Raw genomic sequence first — 22528 nt, forward strand, 5'->3', positions numbered from 1 at the left:
TGTTGCAGGACCATTTCACTAAATCTGCCATAACACACTCGGGAGATAATTGAGATGTCAAGCCTCATCAGTATCAACCTACTTAAAGCAAGGACGAGAGGAGAGTGGGAGACTGATAATTCAGTAATACCATTATGTGAAGCTAGTTAACTTACAGCTTAGAAACAGATCTGTATCAGCCACCAAGCTGAAAGTCCTTGAATATTGCGGAAGCCTGAGTTACAAGCAGTCTTAATTCTTTAAAAAGCTTCTTTTCATAGAAATGGATTATTTGTTGAGTCTTTCTTTGTATTTTAACTTCCAAGCTTGCACCTTTTTATCTTGTATGTTCACGTCTGACTTCAGTTTAATTTGAAGGAGGTAAAATAATGAGTTTGGAAAGCATACAGGAAAGGGCAGTAAAATACTATAATTTTATATATATCACATATCTTTACTTAAACAGAAATTGGACAAAGTCTTATACAAAAACAGACAAAAAAATCTGTCTATGACTAAGCAGAGGAAGCGAGTGTCAGACCGCTCAATAGCTCCATGCCTAAGAGGAGGTTTCTGCCAATTTTCAGCACCATGAATTTGTTCTCTGTCTCAATAATTGGCCACAGTTGTCCTTGTCTAATCAATACACATGCATATACACCCTATAGTACTTTCTTGCCAAAGCTCTTAGACCACAGTTGATCATCCAGCCATGAAAACTGATCTGGCAAACAAGCTCATTTCCTGTCCTGTTCCCATCCTTTCCTCACTTGCTCTTTTTGCATTTCCCTCTCCACCCACTCCTTCCTTTGAGATCCACCTCGCACAAAATACCTTCTTGCTCTCTTCATCTGCCTCTTCAGCCATATGCTCACTCTCATTTTTTCTTCCTAGCTGAATAATTCCATAGCCTCTCTGGGCAAGCTCCAAAGTCTTCCTCTAATGTCACTGAGAACATCCTTTTCCTCTTCTGTTCAAAAATGTTAAGTGGAGTGAGTTATTACTCCTTTGGAATTACCCTTTTCTATTCTAGGCATTGAAAGGGAAGGGAAACAAAAAACATGGAAGGATCCACGAGTTTAATTATCCTCTGCTTTGACAACTGTAACATCCTTGATAAGCTTCACATTTCCCATTATTCCTCTTCATGTCACCCAAAATGCCACAGTCAAATGAATCTCCTTTCCCTGATGCAATGTTCCTGCCATTTCATCCCACTTTTCCAACGTGTCTGCCTTAGCTCCGTCCTTTCCGCCACATTTCCCAGCTCCCCATCTTCAGTCCCACTGCCCTGAGCTGATCCCTGTGCTCACCTGCCGCCCGTGCCGCTCTCCACGGAGCCATCCCGCTGCCCACGGAGCCATCCTGCTGCCCACGGAGCCATCGTGCTGCCCACGGAGCCATCCCACTGCCCATGGAGCCATCCCACTGCCCAAGGAGCCATCGCACTGCCCACAGAGCCATCCCGCTGCGCACGGAGCCATCCCACTGCCTACGGAGCCATCCCACTGCCCGCGGAGCCTTCCCGCTGCCCGCAGAGCCATCCCGCTGCCTGCAGAGCCATCCCACTGCCCACGGAGCCTTCCCGCTGCCCACGGAGCCATCCCACTGCCCGCAGAGCCATCCCGCTGCCTGCAGAGCCATCCCACTGCCCGCAGAGCCATCCCACTGCCCGCAGAGCCATCCCACTGCCCACAGAGCCATCCTGCTGCCTGCAGAGCCATCCCACTGCCCAAGGAGCCATCCCACTGCCCGCAGAGCCTTCCCGCTGCCTGCAGAGCCATCCCACTGCCCACGGAGCCATCCCGCTGCCTACAGAGCCATCCCGCTGCCCGCAGAGCCATCCCGCTGCCTGCGGAGCCATCCCGTTGCCTGCAGAGCCTTCCCGCTGCCTGCAGAGCCATCCCACTGCCCACGGAGCCATCCCGCTGCCTACAGAGCCATCCCGCTGCCCGCAGAGCCATCCCGCTGCCTGCGGAGCCATCCCGCTGCTTGCAGAGCCATCCCGCTGCCTACAGAGCCATCCCACTGCCCACGGAGCCATCCCACTGCCCACAGAGCCATCCCGCTGCCTGCAGAGCCATCCCACTGCCCGCGGAGCCATCCCGCTGCCTGCGGAGCCATCCCGCTGCCCACGGAGCCATCCTGCTGCCCACGGAGCCATCCCACTGCCCACGGAGCCATCCTGCTGCCCACGGAGCCATCCCACTGCCCACAGAGCCATCCCGCTGCCCACACTGCTCCCATCCCATTCCACGCTGCTCTGACCCGCGAGCGCGTCCATCCATGCCCTGTCCTCCTCGGACCCCTCTGCTTAGCACCGGCTCCTGCACTTGGTTGCTCCTCCATCTCCCTCTTGCTCTCCCTCTCTTTACCACTTTGTCTAAGAGCACCATATCACCTATTTTTTTTCCACACACACAGAGAACCCTTCAATTCCTGATTGAAAAACATTAAATTGAATTGAAATATCAAGGAATATCAATTTCCATGTCTATTTTGTGCCTTTCTTCTCTTTCTTAATCCTTTTTATCCGCCTGCTTTTCTTCCCTTTCACAATCCTTCACCTCCCAGCACCTGCATTACAGTCCTTTTATGCCTAATCATTTCCTGTTCATTGTCTCAGTTTATGCCTTTTTCCTATGTTTTTCAGTGAACGTGGCAAGTTACTAGCAGATTTTATTCTGTCTGCGAACAGCCTATCACATCCTGGGAGATAAACAAATAACACAGCAATTAAAATTCAGCAAGGCAAAATCACAGAGATGACTTTGACATTTTTTTTGGTTTGTTTCTTCCCCTCGCTCGTCAGCTACTGACATTTAGAAAAATTCCACTAACCCTAATAAACAAATAAATTTTATCCCAGCTTCCTAAGTCAGCCAGGCTTTATGATCACAACCTGTCAATCAGTCCTCTCCTACTCACTTTGGACACTGCAAACCAGTAAACACGTAATACCAAGAAGAGCCCACAGGTCTCACAGAAACTATCGGTTGTGGAGCAAAGAGAAAGCCAAATCGGCACGTGCAGAAAAGGAAAGGGGATTACAGCAGAGGACCTTAACTCACTGTGGCACAGGATGTATACCATAAGTATATGCCCAGCTTGCAGCCAGGCAAAGCACATGTTGGCGCACAACTCGCCATACAGACACAGGGAGGGAGAGAATGGTAGAAGAAAATCTTGTAAAAAGCCAGTTAGTTTCTTAGTTTCTCTACTTACAGTGAAAGGATCAATCAGAGTTTTAGTCTCCATTTATTTCACCTAACTTCAATCCACTGCTTATTGCATCTTTTCCAGGATCAGAACATCGTTCATTGTGAAAAAACAGAACACAATTCACTAATATGTACAATAAAAAGCAAACACTTTCTTTTTTTTTTTGTTTCCCCAGATGAGAGAAGGAGCAACATGCTCTCTACCTTTTCTGAATTATACTGGGATTTGCAGTCACCAGCTGGGTTTTAGATCCAACATCCTTGCTGTATTCACGGGATAGAGGAGGAAGGTTGCACCTGCAGGCAGAAAGACATTCAAGATTTTAATTGACATTCAGGATTGACAGGCTTCAACCCCAGGGTTTTTTTTAAGTCTAAATTTGCAGTTTTCATAAAAAGCCAAGCAAACTGACCGAGAATGTAAGAGCACAATATAAATACTGCAGCTCGCCACGGATGGTCCCTACTCCACCACATCTATAAGCACAGCAGAACTTTTTTTTTTTTTTTTTTTCCTGGAGATTGTGGAGAATAAAGGAATAAACCCTTTTGTAGAGATGATCCTAACTGTGAAGCAAAAAGGAAACCACAGACTTGGCAATTCTGCCAGGCTGTTAGGCTGACAAACTGTGGAAGTAAGATGGCAACAGTGTAAAAAAAGGCAATGGCTTCTCTCAAATTCCTTTAAAGTTCTCTTTTTCACCCTGTTTCACGTGGTAAATTAGTCCCAGGCTCCAGCAAGTTTTCACCCTGTAGCATTATAAGCATTATATATGTTCTTGCAAGCAATAGGCTACTGGAATATTTAATATTACATCGTGGGATATCTTCGGCGCACCCCAATTTATCAAGAAACACAGACGGATGAAGACTTTAAGTGGCTCTTTAAATATCTGTATTTCGGCTCCTCTCACAGTCTTGTTCTGGTGGGCAAGGTGATAATATTAAAAAGACTAAGCAGGTCGACTTTGGAAAGTGAGAGAGACAAGACTTGGAAAAACAGAAGCAGAAGGAAACTTCTAAAAAATGAACAGGCTTAAATGCTCCATAGTAAATACACGAGAGAAGGAGCAAGGACTGGTAGATAATGTCCAAAATACATTCAAACAGTATCCAAGCCCAGGCACTGCTACAGCTATTAAAGTCAGGCGAGATCTACTCTTTGTATAGAACTTACATCAAAAATGAGCATCAAAACAATAGCCTTCATTACAACTCTGCCCAACTTTTAAAATGAAAGATAAGTTTTCCATGAAAAACAGCAGTGCCTGGAGAGGGCACTACTGAGCACCTAACACCCACCCTGCAATTTTTATTGATGTAAAACATCCCATTTTCCTTAAAAAAAAAAAAAAAGGGCATGGATTTGCGTGCAGTCAAATAGCAGCTTTCAAAACCATATTATTAACTGCAAATGATAAGAAAATGCCAACAGAAGGACAGCAAAGGGCTTTGGATATGCAACATAGATAAGTCACCCATATTCATTAGGAAGAATAAAAGGTTTCTCCTTCATATGACTGTATCTGTTAAGGCACACATGGAAACCACTGAGATCTCAGCTAGGGAACTGAGCTTGACCTACCACAATTTAAAAGAAGCAAGATAACTTAAAATGAAGTCAGCCAACAGGAATCAAAATGAGGGGTTTCAGAAAATGCAGTCACTGAAGAAAGATTAGAAACATATGGAAAACTTAATTCTCAGAAAGGATGGAAAAAATCTAAAGTGAGAAAGGTTTTCATTAAAACTAAAAGAAACACATGGGCTGGGTAGGATATAAATCAATCAGAATAATGCTGTTTGGAAAGGCTGCCAAATTTCTCTCTGTGGCAGTGTTTAATGGCAAGTCAAACAAGTATCGGGAAGCAAAGCTATATATATTTATGTATATGTGATCTTGCCTCAGAGCAGAGAGATGGAACAGATGACCTCCACCAGTCTACAGTTGTATGGTCTCTGATTTGAATAAACACAAATTCCAGGGGAAACCTTTTAAGAGGACAATTTTGACTGGTGTTTACTTAAAGGCAATGTGAAAGACCGAGATCTCTCACTAGTTTTCACCATCTTAATAAAGAAATTTCTTTCAGAGATTAGTCCTAGGTGGATTATTTAAACTGATAAAAATTTTTTATCGGGAAATTTAATTTCCAGCTTGTTCTGCATGAAATATTAAGAAATGCTGCATGTATTCAGCAGAGAAACCAGCTGTCAAGCAACTTCTTGGCCTTTCAGATAATTTTCTTAATCTGGTCATCAGAGTGCTGACTGTTACACAGGTGAGAAAAACACCAAGAAGCAAAGGAATCATTGTAAGGAATGTGTATATTTAATGGTCTTACTCTTGGCTCCTCATGCTGAGGAGCAAGCATGCGATGTGTGAGAAATAAGGGAGTATCAGGACAACATTTAAGACCAGTACTTTTTTATATGAATGGAACAGGAAGGAGGCAACATAACAGCGTGATGTATCTCCTTGCTTAGTCTCAAGCAAGTCTCTCTATTTTGTGCTGCACCTTTTTTACATCTGCGATCGTTCAGCTCAACAGGTCACTACAACTGAGAGGAACCTTCAGCCTTCACAAGGCAGCAGCAGCTCCTCCACGTTTGATCCAGAGAGATGTCCATGTCCCACAGATACAGAGAAAACAGGCAACTTGGCCGGCCAATGAACGACACGTTCATTTGACAGACATTATGCAATTACCTATTTCAGAATACATCACGCATGCATGGCAGACACACAGCTTAATCCGCCTTGGCTCGAAGTAAAAAGGATTAATCTGAATTTTTAACGTCCGTTTTCCAACGTTCGCTTCTACTTCCTTATGGCACCTGTGGCAGTACCAAGACAATAACTACATACAACAAACAAAAGCAACGTTTCTCTGCACACCGCCAAAGCAGCACTGCATTTAAGCAGCCCAGCTTTGCCTACATAGCAAGCACAGAACCTAGAGATAAGAGCTTAGCTTCTTCCAACAAGAGCTAGCAAGCCCTGCCACCAGGCAGCTCAAACAGAGTGACAGGCCGCCAGGTCTGGAGCAAACTTAACAGCCACCGGCTCAGAGACATCCTCCTCCCAACACTGTTTCACAGCGGAGAAAATTCCTCTCTGCGGCAGATGTGGCCATTGAGAAAACGGGAGAACTACAAGGTAGAAATATTTCGTCAGTATCTAATGCCAAGAAAGTGGGATTCCTCCATTAACCCGTATCTTGCCAAAATGCGGACAAAAAGACCTCTTTGGGTTCACTACCTGCTATTTATCTCCTAAAATGAGTATTTGCAGGCAGGACAAATAAAGAATTTACTTAAAACTGAAGATGACAAACCTGAAAAAAAAGGCCTGCTGACCAGAGAACAGCCTATTACAACCACATACAGAGCTAATTGAACATACAGACCATGTGGCCAAGACCAAGCACCTTTTTCACTGCTTATACAGTGTGCTATGCTTCAGGGGCTGAAAATTACTGCTCTTCTAATGCATATGATGGTACAACTGTGTTTGGAGATGATGGTCAGAACAGGATGAGTTTAAACTCATTAACTAACCTTAACAGCATTTCTTAAGAGCAAATGAAAGACGTTATGCAATTCATTATTGTGCTTTTTCACTCAGATTATAGACATTAGATTTAGAAGAGATCTACTAAATCCCATCTTCCACGGGCCATAGAAATACTTTCTCCCAGAAGTATAGTAGCTTCTACTCAAAAGAACTGAAACATTTGCCATAAACACGACTGCACATGATTAATAGAACACAGTCTACAGACAGCTTTGAGATTGTGCAGGATTTTCCCTTTTGCTTCTTTCCAATTCATAATTCCTGTGCAGATGATGTCTGGTTTACCATCCCTGGAGAGGAAAGCAGTTTCTCTGAACAAGCTACAAGAGCTGCTTAAAAAAAATAAAAGTTTCTGTTGCTTTTGTAATTAATTGCTGCTACGGTAATTCCATTTTCTACTGCATCTAGATAACATTACCATGCTATACCCTGCAGTTTCTTATACGTAGTCTCTGGAACACCTAAGGATTTTCACAGTAATGGCAATCAACACACTGAGTCCCTCCTTCTGTGCCTGTGTTTAAAATATATGTTTCCTTTGTCTTCAGATCACTGTATTTCTTTGCTTTTTTGGTCTTCAGGCGGAAACCAGAAATCACGGCAAGGTTTGGTTTTGAGCAAATCAAAATGTAATAAGGGGACTTTCTAAAGTGGGAGTTAATTCTGCATCTGTTTCAAAGCTGTAAGTATCTCCACGTCTCATCTTTTGGGGAGTATTCCTACAACAAAGCTTTTCTTGTTCATGTTGAACAAAAAGGACTTCATTTTCTGTCTTCCTTTCATAAGACTGCAGATCTGGAAAGTGCCAAATTCAGTCAAGAAAGCACTGTCTGGTTCAACACCCTGCCTGACAGATTCTAATGGCTTCAGAACAGCGAGGGTAAGAGGGAATTTGAGGAACTCCAAGAAAACAGCATTAAGGAAAAAGGTTTGTCTTTTCCTCTGTCAGTCAGAAATTATCTTCGGGGAGGAAAAACGTAAAAGCATTTTACTGTGTTCCAGCTTCCTTCTTAAAGCTTGGCCTATAAGTCAGCGTCTCCTCATGCTGAGGTTAATGGGTGTCAGGTGACGGTATTTAGAGTTACAGGACAGAGCCCATGACAGGATGAGATCCTGTCTAGCCCAGTGCAATCAGAAAGAAAGGCTGCTCTCAGTTCCCTCTCCCTGACACTGCAGAGCCTGGCACAGGCCCAGCGCATCCGGCTGCACATCTCCCCGCGACGCGCACGTGGGCGGAAGCCGGTCGGGACTGCCCCTGCCGCCCTTTCTCACGCCTTTACCCAAACCACTGGAGTAAGATACATACATTATTAAATTAATTAATGAATAAAGGCAAACGGGCAAATGATAATCGATTGCTCACAGGCGAACAGCTACGAGAAGCGCGGGAGCGGGCAGGGAGCGTCGCGGGGGTTTGCGTCTTACCGCATGACGAAGTCGGCTCCGTCTATTTGCCGGCCGCAGCCGCTCCTTTTCAGGATGCCACCGTTTCCCACCACGGAGCATTTCTTCAGCGGCAGCTGCAAGGGGGTAGCCTAGCAACAGAAAACAGGGGCGGATTTTAGGGGGAGAACACACAGCAGCTTTGTGCGAGGCGCGCCGGGAGAAGCCGGGCGGCTGGCAGGGCTCCACGCGAGGAAAGAAAAGGCAGGATTAGGAGCTGCGGGAAAAAGGAAAATGTACACGAGTTAGCAAACAGACGGGAATAGGGCCCTTCTATCCCTGCTCCCCCAGACCAGACTGCAGCAAATCCGCAATGCAAAGATAACAATATTCCTGCAGGAGCAAAACTGCATAGTTACAATGTCCCGATGCATGTGCTGATCGAGATACGCAGAATGTATCCTCCACTGAAGCTGCAAGGACACGGGGAAAAAAGTAGAAACAAGAGTGGTGGAAAAACACCCACGAAAGCCACGTCCCCGGGCTCGCACGGAGCCGGCAGCCGCAGGGAAGGCAGCAGGCGCTGGGCACCGCGCGGGCACGGGAGGGGACCACGCGCCACCCCGGCTCTCCTCACGGCTCTGCAACCCCAAAGCCTCAGGCAGAGCCACTCCGGGCTCCACAGCAGCTGCCCGGGCACAGCAGAAATTAAAACAGGGTCACGTTAACCGTGTAGGAGCCCTGGGAGCAACTTAGTGTGGTAGCAAGGTGCAAGGTCAAGCTGCCAGGCTGTCCGTGGTCAATATGGCCTCAAATGCAGTGATATGTTACATTTATACAGTCTTCTTCCTTCCAGAGGATCTCAAAACTAGACGTGGGACATTTGCCTGTCAGTTCCCGAGTTGTTCACCTACAGAAAAGTTGGGACAGCTTTCCCAACACTTGCAGTTTCATTTAAACAGCATATAGCCATCCCGTACATCAGTGTAGCCCAGGACATTAATAAAGAAAATAAAAAAATAATAAAAAAAAGGGCATGGGAATTCAGAGCAGCGTGATACTGTTGTGAGAACAAGATGTGCCTCCGATAGCTGGCTTAATATTCTCCTCATGCCAAATTTGTGCAGGGAAATTTGCATTTATCAAGCCTGCCAAGACTTGACTTTGCAGCAGGGACAGAAGTGACTGTGCCAGCCTGCGAGGACGCAGAGGCCCCCGCGTGTCCTGAGGGGCACGTGAGAGAGGTGGCAGCACTCACCAGGCTTAAATACTGCAAGAGGTGCACAGGGCAGCATCCAGCACCGCATAACGTAGTCCCCAGGCACGACACGGTCCAGAAAACAGACGCGGTGCTGCAGCACGAGCTCCGCGGTTGTCGGGACTTCTTTGTTACGCTGTCACATTCCCTTTCCTCCTTACGCGCAGCTGGATTCAAGGTTTCTGTCTTTCCTCGGCAAACTCAGCTCTGTTTGGCTGACATGAAGCTACAACCTGCTTTCTAATGAAATGAATTAAATCGTCCTGCGTCTCGTACTCCTGGCTTAACCTATGCCAAGGTAGAAAAAATCAGTTTCAGCGTCCCGAGGCCCAGCAGGCGGGACTGAGCATGCGGCTGCGTCCTTCCCCTGCCTCTGCCTTCTGGAGGCCGTTTTTCAATTTGCACATTTATTGAACCAGGACTGTATCTTGGAATTCAAAGGGCATCTCATTTCAGAGGTGACCCTGATCAAGCGAGAGCCTACAGGCTCACCGCAGGAAAGAAAAATGGGAGGAGATGTGGAAGAGGAATAAATTTCATAAATAACTGTGCCTTTCTTACTCAAGGGTTCCTTCCAAGACAGCTAGTTCTGCAAAGACAAGCCCGTGACAAATCACAAAGGCAGTAGCCCTTAACTCTTATATTTACGAAATGTGGACATTATGTCCTGTAACTCATGCGGCGTTGGTACATGTTGAATGCTTTAAGCTCCCTCAAAACTCACTCTTTAGCCACCCTGTGCTAAGTACTGGAAAATCAGGACACTGCACAGACACCAGACAGTATTTATGGGTCCTTCTTTAGCTTAAAGCCTCAACAGAGGCGGCTTCCAGAAGGGAGCAAGGTGCAAGTTTGCAGAAGCTCACGACAGACATCGTGCAAACTCTCACACTCCAGGGCCTGGATGGCGGGGAGACTGGAAAGGCCTACGGATTAAGTGTCCCTCCTGTTTGGAGGCATTTCAGCTGCTTTTAGCTTAAGGAGGAGTAATTGCTTAAGATGCCCCAGAGAAACCTGTATTTGTTATCTTACACATGACCTTTCTTCAAGCTCTTGAGTGCACTTGATCTGCAATATCGCTGTCTGCTGGGAACTCTGCTCTGAGCCTGTTTTGCCATCGACCCATCCGGTCACACACAAATCACCCAAGTCGCCCACAAGCCAGCGTGAACCACGCGGTTCCTTGGTCTCTCTCCAAAAGACAAGGCCACCTTCTGCCTCCCGAGGAACAGGCTTTGAAACCACCAGGACATGCCCAGCCTGCAACCCACGTAGCAGCAGCACACGCTTCCCTCCACAGCTGGGGGATGCCCATGGCTTGGACTGCAGGGACAGCGGCTCTTCATCCGCCAGAGCGCAGCTCCCTGCTAAGCAAATCTCCAGTTCTTGGATAACGTCATCTCGTGGGGACCCAACTGCCACTTATGTCAAATGATGGCAGAAAGCTCAGCTGCTTTCCTGCTTACAGCTGGGAAGCAGCCTGACAAAGGCCTGCCTGGGATTGCAAGGCTGTGGCAAAAGCACTTCTGTTAGTACCAGCTTCCTAGAGCTGCGTGGCCTTCGCTGTCATTTCATTAACACGTTTGTTATTGTCCTCATTGATAAAATTTAGCTGAACAGCCAGCGACTTGTGAATGGACTAGAAACTCTGCACAGCGTTAGTTTATCTAGCTTAAAAAAAGAAAATGTAAAAGTAAGTGACTGGCCCACACTCATTTTTGCTAATATTCTTAACTAAAAATCCCCAAACCCTTACATATTCAGAATTGGTCCTATTTTTGCTTTAGCTTCCCGGGTTCAAACCTATGAAACCCCACTGGTAAGCAATGAAGATGCTCTAGTGCATACTGATGTAGATGAGAGAAGAACCTCCACCTCCCCCTATGATTTCTATGACAAGAACGTACACAAAGCAATAGATTAAAGACTCCCAATTGAATATGGGATTAATTTAACAAAGCATCTATCCAGCAATTCACTGATTAGTTTCATCATTCATCTAAGCAGAAATAAATCATTGTCATCAGTTCAAAGAACATTACACAGTACTAACAAAATAAAAAATAAAATTTATTTCAGATAATGCTATTCTAATTCACTTTGATTTCATTGTTATGTTGTTAATGCATTAATTTTTGCCCACTCACTGCCAAAGGCTTTAATCAGCAACCAAGTCTTTACTGGGAAAACAAGACAAAAATGCAGTGTTCAGCCTCTGATTTAATGCTGAAGATGTCAAAGCCACTGAAAACACCCAAATACCAAACTACAATAAAACGGCCTTTTAACGTAAGCGTTTCTGGATTTGCAGAGAACACTGAGCTTTTGCATCCTCATGGAAATGACGCAGTCCGGCTGTTTTCCTATGGACCAGGATACTTAGTGGTATTCTAAGAGTTAAACAGAAGCCAAATGCATCCCATAAGGTTGTTTTTCTGTGCCTGTGTGTAAGGAAGCAGCTGGCACTCTGAATGCGTCAGCCCCAGGTAGGGTGGGTGGCAAAGGCTCCTTGTTCCCGTTCCCAGTGTTTACAAATCATCTCTGCTCTGCTGGGCCTTTTGTTCCTCCCACCGAGCTGTCAAGGAGGGAGAAGTGACGGCTTGAAGGCAGCGGGCTCCAAACCCCCTCCAAACCACAGAGCCAGGGACAGCTCCCATGACTTTCATTAAAACTGGATGCTGTTACCTAAAAAGGTCTCTCATGCAGTAACAGCTGAAATTTTCTCTTGCACCTTTCTTTCCAGCCTGGCGCTTCTAGTTGGAGCTCCTGATTGAAATTGCAACACGAAGTTTGAAATGCATCTAAGATTTCTGTAATAATTTAGAACGCACTTTTGTGTAGGGAAACAAAACTGTGAGTTTGAGTGGAAATGCCTGTATATGAGTGCTGAAAAGAAAGACAGTTTTACCCACATCATAAATTCTGACCAAATGCTGTGAGCAGGAAGACGCATATGCTGTAATGTATTAATTTACCACACTGAGACTTTACCAGCAGATTTACTGAACACCATTTATCTCCTCAACTGTTTTGTGTTCACGCAGAGGTCTATTACAGAAGCATGCGAGTAAAGCTGTAAAAATCAAATTTTGCTTGTGAAAAGCCTGCCAGAACCGTACTGTGTGTTCCACTGGCACTTGCTGAACATCCCACAAACCTCCCTACGGACCAAGAACCCCTCAGCAAGGCAGTACCATCCCGAACAAGAGGGACGGGCACATTGGAATTCACTCTGCTCAACGGACTGAAACGAAGTTGCTGCCAGATGGATCCCAGGTATGTAACGCTCTGACCTTTTTTGTATGCTGAAATAAATAAAACAAAGCCTGGCTTTCCAGGCTGCCGGGGGCCTGTGTCGCACTGGAAGATGTGACGGCCTCCAACAGCTCCACACCTGGGGGGCATCAAGGAGGAACTGAGCTTCCTTTCCTGCAGCTGCACTGCCATGCAGAAATCCTGCTCACGGTCCCAACAAAGTGTAAAGAAAAGCTTTAAAAAGTGTAAAAGAAAAGCTAAGGTGCAAATTTCCTGAAAACGAATGTGGCTGGAATTTATGACTAATTGTTTGCATTGGCTTCCATAAGCACTTGCATAACTCACTTGATTTTTATCCTGTGTGGTAACAAGGATTCATTTCCAGTCACAGGTTGAACCAGAAAACACTACCTGCAGCCACAGAAACACCCAGCAAATCTTCTCTTTTACCTGACCATGGTCAACTTCAGGTCATCTGCTGAGCTTCAAGGAAAACCCCATTTATTCCATGGGATTCCCAAGCCGGCTCTGCTTTGCGTACAGACCCTTTTGCTTCAAGTTCAACAGAGCCAGAGCTACAAAGCCAGACACATATACAAGCCTACCAGCAGTCATTCACTATTGCACTGCCCTGGGGGCTTAGCAGCAACCAGTCACCATTCGGAATTAGAGGCCTCTGTTTTTAAAAGGATGGTCCCTCCTCCATATTTTCCATTTCTTCCTTAAATCTGCTTGAAGTCTTGGCAGAAGAGAGAGGCCTGAGTACGTTAAACTCACTACGCCAGGGGCTTATACATTTAAACATCTGGGGGTTTGGGCTAAGCATTTCATGGAAACATGGGTGAAGTACAGAAAATCATGACTTCAGGGGGAAAAACTACTTCTCTCATGCCACGCATGTCTACTAGGCACCAAGAACAGTTACTGTTTTGTATGAGCTTAAATGAGTTATCTTATAGGCCTGAAAAAAATGAAGAAGATCTTTCTTTAATCACTCACGCACCTTGCAGCATATGATTTCCTAGACAGGAAGTTCCTGTATATACGCAATGTTTAGCTTTCAGTGATGGAAGGATTGTTAGAGTAAATATTATATTCAATGAAATAAATGAAGACAGAAGACAAATTATGTTACTGCCCAGTGACAATTCCCCCCAACTTTAACTGTACTTTCTCCCTCAGTGGTTTAAGGATGGAATAACTGTAATAAGCAAAAACCAAAATACAGTGGGGAAAACTGCAGGTTATCGGCTTGCTTGTACTTGGGAAAGAGCAGAAAATGTACTCTCGTGCTGAATTAATCTCTTGTGAGAGTGTGGGAGAGTCAGCAAAGATAGAAAAATACTTGGAAATTTTGCAAAAACAAGTACTGACTGTAAGGGGTTCTCTTCACTTATTTTCCCAGAGTAACATAGCATCTCAATAGCAGTTTCATACAAACGTAAGGTTACTTCTGGGACCAACAGGCAATCAAAAACACAGCTCCAAAGCATTTTAAGATCAATCCTAGCCCTGCATAATTGATATAGGATGACTGTTTCTACGATAACATGAGTAGAACATAAGTAATTGTCAAAAGCAATAATAGTCCGCATGGAGCGTGTGGGGAGCAGTGACAACAGCAAGCGGGAAGGGTCTGAAGGAGGCGTCAGGAGACCCATCTGCACCCACGCGGCTCATTAACTAAAAAGCTCGTTCAGTTTTAGGAACACTAAGTTTTTCTAGAACGTTAGCAGCAGCACGCAGGATATGCAATAAATAAGGTTAGTTCCAGCTCATAAAAGTATAAAGGGCGTCCAGTTCTGCTCTGTAAAAAGGAGGGTGCCACGGATACAAAAGCCTGGCGCTCTGACCTCCTGAGGGCCCCCGGTCCCATCAACAGGAAAAAGGAGCTGAAACAAAGGAAATCCGTCAACTTACGCAGGCACCAAAATAGAGATTCAGTTACTGTATGATAGGCACCAAAGCTTAAAGCTTTGGGCTTTTATTTTTTAGGAAATCTTCAAGACAACATGCCTCCATGCAGACAGTATATATATGTATATATATAAAAAAAACGCTAATTAGAAAGTAGTATCTAACATTTGCTTTGCTCCTAAACAGTTCAGATGAATCAATGACATCTATTGAGATCCACTAGTTAAAAGACATCGAAAGGCAACCCGCAAGGATTGATATCCGTAGGAAATTTGCAATTAGAGGATTGAGTAGCATTTAAATGCTGAACTTAGTTCCTGGCAGCATGACAGTACAGTTGACTTTTTTTAATGATTCATGCAGATTTTATCCCTCTTCTACCTCAATGAGAAGAATTAAGCCTCTCAAGCGAGCTTCATTTATCTTATAGCTAGAGAGAACCTGTCTATTTTAGGCCAACTTTTAAACTTTGATAATTCTTAATTTTACAAAACTGATGCAGATACTTTTTCACACCTTTCAGTAAAAAGCAAACTATTCTCCTTGCTTCCAGTCAGGTAAACATGTATGAAGAGCAAAGCAAAACACAACAAAGAACTGACGGCTAAGAAATGTCTACAGGCTCTGGTGTTTCAAGGTGTTTAGAATAGTTTATGGGTAGTGATTGGCAGAAACCTCACAATATCAGGCTCTCAGGAAACACCCAAACCCCAATACGTAAGAGAACCTTGAGGAAATAGTGGATTCATTTAACTGTATTATTGAATTGGACAGAAGAAGGGCATGAAGCCAGAGGAGGGAGCAATACTTGTCCTTCATACCACAACATCCAAGCAAATGCATAGGCCAAACTAAGAAATGGAAAATAGTTTGAAGAATCATTAATGTATCTGCAACAACAACAAAACCATTGTATTTCACCAGGTCAGGAGCCTGCATCATGCTGTATTGTACACCTTCAGCCGAGACAGTATGGAAGCTAGCTAGGGTTGTAACTAACAGTACAAGAAAAGCAGACTCATAAGAGTTAAAAAGCAGATAATATACTTGGGTGCAACTTAAAAAGAAAATAATACATGTTTGTAATGAAAGGATATAGGTTTTCATTTAAAGTCTACCTTTCTTTCATAGGCTCTCTTTCAGTAGAAAGGTACAGCCAAGATAAAAGATCTTAAGGAAACTTAATAAAGATGGTTAGCAAAATTGCAGGATTTACATATAATGAGCAACTAGCAAATTAAAAGTAAATAAACTATATTTAGCTCACAAGGAAGTAATCTGAGGAAACTGCAGTATAATGCAATCTAATGTGTAAAGGTTATGAAAACAGAAGTTTATTAAGTTGGAGAGGGGGAAAAAAAAGGGGGGGAAAAAGCTGTTACAAAAATCAGCAAACATTTATTTTCAAAGCACGCTCATTTATACAACACAAGCATTTAATCTAATGCTGTCCTCTCTTAATTATAAAATCCATGAAGTTTCCATAGGCTATTTAATTTTTCCAGGATTGAAAATGAAAGCCCTCAAAACAAATAGCATTTTACACAGCAAGTCACAAGAGTAATTTGTCAACTCGCTACATCCTGTATTAAAGTTTTAGAAACTGTTTTAAATGAGCAATGACAATTTCTTTATCAAAAATCGAATATTTACTAATATGGGGTCAGCACTCTGGTCAGCTCCAGCCTCCCTTTGGGAATGGCACTAGCAAGGACTTGGGAAGGAGCCATCGCTCTGAGCAAAGTCTACCACAACACGTTGAATCTACATTGCTCCTGCTAGCGTGCCCCAATCTCCGTTTTTTCAACTTTTAGATTAACACTACTTTGTCATTGGAGTCTTAGCTGGAATAAAAGAATTGGAAGTAGTTCCAGGGTAAGCTAATGAACATGGAGGTGACTTATTCATGGGGAAATTATAAACACACCAAGGCTGTACTGGATCGCTCCCCAGGTCCCAAACACTGCAGACCAGCAAGGCTAGCAAGGCCTGGGAGAAGGGTTTTTCCTTCATGTGTTTTCCCAGGGCTGCTTCAGGTCCTCTCAAACACTAGGCTAGGGAAAAGAGTTTCCTAACGGTAAACATTTGAGCCTTGTATCAGGCAGGAGGGCAGTGGGAGGACAACACAGGACTTCAAGCTTTGCAGTTGAGGTGCCTGACAGGGACAGATCACTAGCTAGCGTCCTGCTGAACGCCCTCTCAGCACAGGGTGGCATATGACAGTAACACCAAACAACGTGACCGATGGCCACATGCTCCACATGGCATGTTTGAACACATATTCCTGACAGGCTTCTTCCTGTACAAGAAAGAAGAAAACCATTCCCCGCCTCCTTTATCCACTGCAGTTGCGTTGTTTTCCACCCTTGTACAAAAGGAGAAGTCCATACGAGCACTTCCCTGACCAGCTACCCTTTGAAAACTGACTTGTCCGACTGTGATGCTTCTCTTCCAAGTTCTCCTTGATGCTTCTCTTTTCTCTTTCTTTAATCACATGAGAAGTATTATTGGAGAGGGGAACAGCTTGCCTGGTGGCTTTTTGATAAGGCAACTGTGTTGATAAGAGAACTGTGTCCTCTAGTTTCGTCTCCCTGCAGTATTTGTAAGCTTATTTTTAGAGCTCTCTCAGACAGTCAATTAAAAAGAGTTATTCAAGTGGTGTTGCTCTCCACCCATTTCCGTATAGCCTCTAAAGATGTAGTCAGAAAAAAAAAAAAGACTAAAATGACATTGTGGAAGTTGTACAGTATCTTCCCTCTCAATTGCTTCCCGGCTAAAAAAGTCAGATTTAAAATTAAAAATAAAAAAAGTTCTCTTCTTAAGAATATAATCTTGAGAAAAATGAACTTTTATTAGAAGGTCAGATCAGGTTTCTTTCTGGTTTTGTATTTTCATCATTATTAGAAAAGATTCTGCACAAAATAACAACAAAAATGGACCATTTAGATCTTCATATTTTGTGCTGGTCTCCTGACAACACCATTCATGATACCTGGAAACAAAAGCTACCAGACTATTCTCCTGCAACAACCAAATACACAATGACAAGCTGTTTTTTTTTTTTTCTTTTTTTTCCCAATGTAATGATTTCCAAATGTGTAGAGAATAAGTACCTTAAATAAAAATAGATTCTTTTTATAGCATGCCTATATATTTCTAATCATATTTTCATGCCCCTCAGCATGAACTTCTTTCATGCCCCTCATTTGTACTTCTTTTTTGCTAGGAACAAACATCCTGCTACCATGCTGAGAATACTTTCCAAGAAGCTGTCTTAGCAAAGAAGTGGTGCACGGGCTTTGGGTGAAGGAGACAGAAAGCAAAAGAGGATGTTAAGGGAAGTATCAAATCCCTTATCAAAACCATTGCTGTTATCATCAAACATTAGGCTTGTTGTCAACTATGCTTGTCTTTTTGATTAACAAGACTTGTCACCTTTGTTAAGAGGTGGAGATAGCAAGAAGGCATGCAATGTGTAAAAAGTTTATTTGATCAAAGTCCTCTTGTAGGTAAAAGATCTCATGACGGTAAAAACAAAAGTCCGGGCAAGGTCCTTCCTGAGTGTGAAAGACCTGCAAGCTTTGACGAGAGGCCTTTCATGATGGGTCTGATGAGAAGGTAAGCCTGTGAATTTCATAATCTTTTACCAGTTAAATCAGGACCCACCTAAAAGGTTTGTGTATGTAAATAAGGTTTGTGTATGTTAATGAATTAATGCCCGACCTTTTGTTGGAATCAATGTCTCATTGCACAGCTTCCGCCTCATCAGAAAAAAAAAATCACCAGGTTTCATGAAGTCTGAAGAGGAGATAAAACTTGTAGATACCACTGCCTGACAGATACCACACGTCAAATACTGCAGTGAAGTGAAGAGGAGGTTGTTTTAAAACATTACACTAAAGACAAATCCGCAATGCTTCTACATTAAAATTTATAATGGGCAAGTCTTTCACATCTAGTTTGGCAAAGCTTTGGGTCACGGGCTACAATACTCTGTTTAAATCACTTCTCCCACTCGTACTTAAAATGCAGACATCCAAATTCCCAACATCAAAGCAATGTTACAGCTCTATTGAAGCTGCAGTAATTGATTTGTAAGAGGCTTCTGCACAGACTTAAGAACTGCATAGCCAGAGATTTAGTACCACAACGGAACAAGGAGAGAACCCACCTGCCTCAGGGTACAAGTTATGCTCTAGCATGCAGGGGTTCACCTGAAACTTTTCCTCAGACCCTCAAGCCTCATATATTATCAGTGAGACACACATATGTGTCCCCTGCCTTGTATCCCATTCCCCCATTATGTGTACAGGCTAGTCATTCTCTCCTGCTTTAGGAGTTTTGACTCACAAGCACTTGCCTGACAAGCAGTTACTTTTAGTCAGGTGATAAACGATGCAAATTTATGTTTATTTATGTATACACCATACACCCATAGAGACTCATAAAGTATAATGACCAAAAATACAGTTACAGGCTGTTAAGGCTATGAATAAGCAGTGAGTACAGAAGTTCACAATGAATAAGCTAAAACAAGCAGCTTCATAATGAAGAGACGTGGAAGTGACTGCACAATAAACAACAGAAAAGTGGGTTCTCGTTATTGACCCAGCCGATGAGGTAACATCCTGCACAGCTGAACCTGCGCCCAAGAGATCACAGTTTTCACTGTCTCTAAACACTGATGTAGTTGATATCCATTTGCACGGCCAGAGTGGAGCTTTAAATAACTTAAGGCATAAAATAAGAGAGTTTCAGTCACTCCATTAACAGTACAAGGAGATAAGTCTAGGAGTGGCAATTAAAATATTTTCTCCATAAACATCTATCTATACTATGTCTATAATGAGCTTTTCACTTAGGATAATGACCAGCATTCCTCAGCATCCTGATTCCAATCAGGACATGCCTTATACTATCATTTGTGTTCTGACTGCTCATATGATTTGGTCTCATGTATTTTTTATGTTGTCCTGTCTCCAAAGCAGCCCTAGGTTAACTTTCTAGAAGTCAACATTTTAATTTATAGCTATGTGCTTAGTTACTGCAAAGTCTGACAGGCCAAGTCAGAAGTTTTAATTCACATTTGTATGTCGGAGGATGCAGGAAACAAGATGGGGCCTCCTGGACGCCAAAGGAGCAATTAGTTACTGAAACTCATTCCAGGGAATATGGCACATGCTCCTGCAGAGGTAATCACCCAGCAGCAGGGACCATGGTGCAGCAGAGCGAGCGCAGCACTGCAGTGAGAACAGGCTGCAGTTTAAGCCCCAGCTGCTGCGCTACACTCAGGTACCGCTCGACGCCGTCGTACAGCTGGAGTTCCTCAGGAGGCCACGCCGGGCCAGGAGGGATCCTGCTGCCTTCAAAATCTGCTCCACTGGATCAGGACACAGAGCTCTTGGCATCTGCAGGTGTCAGAGTATCTGAAGAATCGTGTAGGGTTGATCTGCAGACAACAGACGTGTGGCAGACAGAATAACGAGCACCGTACACATGCCTAGGATCTGCTCTGCAAACACTCTTTTCATGGCACTCCAAGCACAGTCAATGGTAATTCCAAACAACTGTGAACCTGCAGAGTGCGGACATTTTATCTATTTTAACTGATTTATGCTCTTTTTCTCAAACGAAAGTTCTTTTTCTTCATTCAAATGAAACCACCACAAATGACACCCTACACATCCCAAAAGAGTGGGAAGAATATGAATGCATGGTGTAAACTGCTTTTAACAGACAGCCAAAGTTGGGGGAAAGAAAGCAGCAGCTCATCATTTTTGCAGAGACAGCTTTTTTCTCCCTTGACTAAGTAGCTAGACATCTGTTGAAGGAAAAAACATAAAGATATGACAATCAAAAGACACATTTTAAAGTACAAAATCATGTTTTTTAAATCGACTCCCCCAGACAGGTGATTGGAGTGCAGTGCCAGCAAACGGCAGTCAGACCTATCTTAGTGAAACGAGCAATGCCCTGAAAGCACAATTTCAGGGAAAATACATTTTTTAAAGAAAGCTCTCATGGATTCTGGTGGAAAGGTGCGACCGAATGCTCCCCCTCCATGCCCAACTTGACTTTTTCACCCTATCTTGGCTCAAGACCCTTCCTCTCCTTTTACTCCCTGCCTCCATTCTGGCTGTGTTCACCAGTGGTGGTAGGGATGGCTGCATGGGGCTCAAAACAGAAGCTGTGGAGACATCTCCCCTTGAGAGAGCCCTTCCCCACAACAGTAAGTGACTAAAGAGCACGTTGAAACTATGCAACCTTTACTAAATCTCTGATTGACTGTGCACATAATCCTTTCCATGTAAACATTTGTGCAAATTATGCTATATTTTCCTTCCCTGAAAGTACCAGAGTAAATGAGATGTTGCCTAAAAGTTGAAGAAACTTGTTAAATCTATAGATCAAAGGGTTTTTAAATGAGTGACATGGATTGATGGTGCCTTAGATTGTTGCACATTCCTAATTTTCTATACTTACTCTAATTTTGAGATTTCAGGAACAAGCCATACTTGCCCTGCCAATAAGATATTTAATAAAATAATTTTTTAAGGCTTCCAATAATAATATAAAAACCACTTTCAAACTCCATGGACAAAGGTTATCTGCACATGTTAATTCAGAATGGCCTCAAAATTACTAAGGATTAAGAAAAAAAAAATCACAACACTAGATGGGCTATTACTTGTCCAAACATGCAAAAACCAACATAATTACAGATATGGCCATGATCAAGAGCTTCCCACTGTAGGAGGATTTAGAAGTTACATAAGACCAATTAGGAAGGAATAAGCAAAATAGAAATATTATCCAACTGACCAAAAACCGCCAGCTAATCACAATTCCTGACCCTGCATGCAGTCACTGTGCAAAAGAGCAATCCCTTTGCCCTTCATTGCCCATGATTAGTGCTCTGCCTCTTTGACTTTATTCTGTTCAATTAAATTTAGAAACTAGACGCTAGTTTCACTACAGAAGTTAGTGCAGGGAGCATAGCGAATGAATTTAAAAAACTACCAGTCCAAAAGAAACGATTTCCTCAGACCAGTGAGCACCAAGTCCTCTTTTATCACGGAGTTACCCTGGACAAACGCGGAGAGCACGTGGCTTGGATCAGGTGACTCAGAGAACATACCAAGACCTCATGTTAGCAGCAAAAAGAGTGAAATCTGTGCAGTGCTTCCTTGGAGCAGAGCAAACTGAAGAGACAGCCTATGTTACACACGTTTGTTAAAACAGGGCTCTGTTCTAGGCTGCGCTAATGGCCTCAGGTACCTGTCTCCTTTCCATCCATAAAACTGAGATTGTAGCAGTGAAGTGTTCAGGGGGCTGCAGAGAGAAACTGCTCAACGAGAGCTAGGCTTACTTTGCTCTAATCAAAGATATTACCTCTTCTTACAAAACTTATCCACTTCTTAATGCCTTCCAAGCTGCAATAAAGCTACCACAATAACAGGAAGCCATTATTACCCAGCATTAAAAGTACTACTAGAAAAAAAGACACAGGAAAGTTGCACGGCTGTCACACAGGTGGGAAAGCCCATCCAAGCTCCTCATCTTTACCCCTGCAACATCTTCCCACCTCTAAGGTAAACCATAAGCTATATAAACCCCATGCAACGTAACAGCAGCCCAGAAGTGATTAATGGAGGAGTTAATCAACCCCCTAATGTGACTAAAAGGCTAACTAGAAAGTGATGCTAGTGAAGACTGAAGACTACAATCCAGCTTGCTTTTCTGTGGCTGAATGTGCTTGAAGGAACGACAGGAATGAAAACTTGGTCTCCCAGGAGAGCAGGGAGGTAAACCTTAGAGATAGGAAAAAAACAGCCCCGTTGAATAAGACAGCGATGTTTTCACAAGCTCGTATTTCTGTAAACACACTCTTGTTTGCTGCCCTTTCAGATTACCTTACCAGAGATAAATGTTACCCCT

At 43.6% G+C, this 22528-nt stretch overlaps 1 protein-coding gene across 1 annotated transcript in view; it reads right to left on the reverse strand.

The window, feature by feature from the left end:
* Nucleotides 1-22528, reverse strand: part of ST8SIA1 (ST8 alpha-N-acetyl-neuraminide alpha-2,8-sialyltransferase 1) — a 96048-nt gene that overhangs the window by 40840 nt on the left and 32680 nt on the right. Inside the window, exons 3-4 of the mRNA XM_088528401.1 lie at nt 8203-8312; nt 3405-3497 (exon numbers count right to left, since the gene is read on the reverse strand). Coding sequence (XP_088384527.1) covers nt 3405-3497; nt 8203-8312 — 203 coding nt within the window. The remainder of the gene's footprint in view (nt 1-3404; nt 3498-8202; nt 8313-22528) is intronic.

The sequence above is a fragment of the Tinamus guttatus genome, unplaced genomic scaffold (assembly GCF_059628265.1).
Source record: "Tinamus guttatus ecotype Peru unplaced genomic scaffold, ASM5962826v1 Tinamus_guttatus_pri_ptg000308l, whole genome shotgun sequence".
In the NCBI taxonomy this organism is placed as follows: Eukaryota; Metazoa; Chordata; class Aves; order Tinamiformes; family Tinamidae; genus Tinamus; species Tinamus guttatus.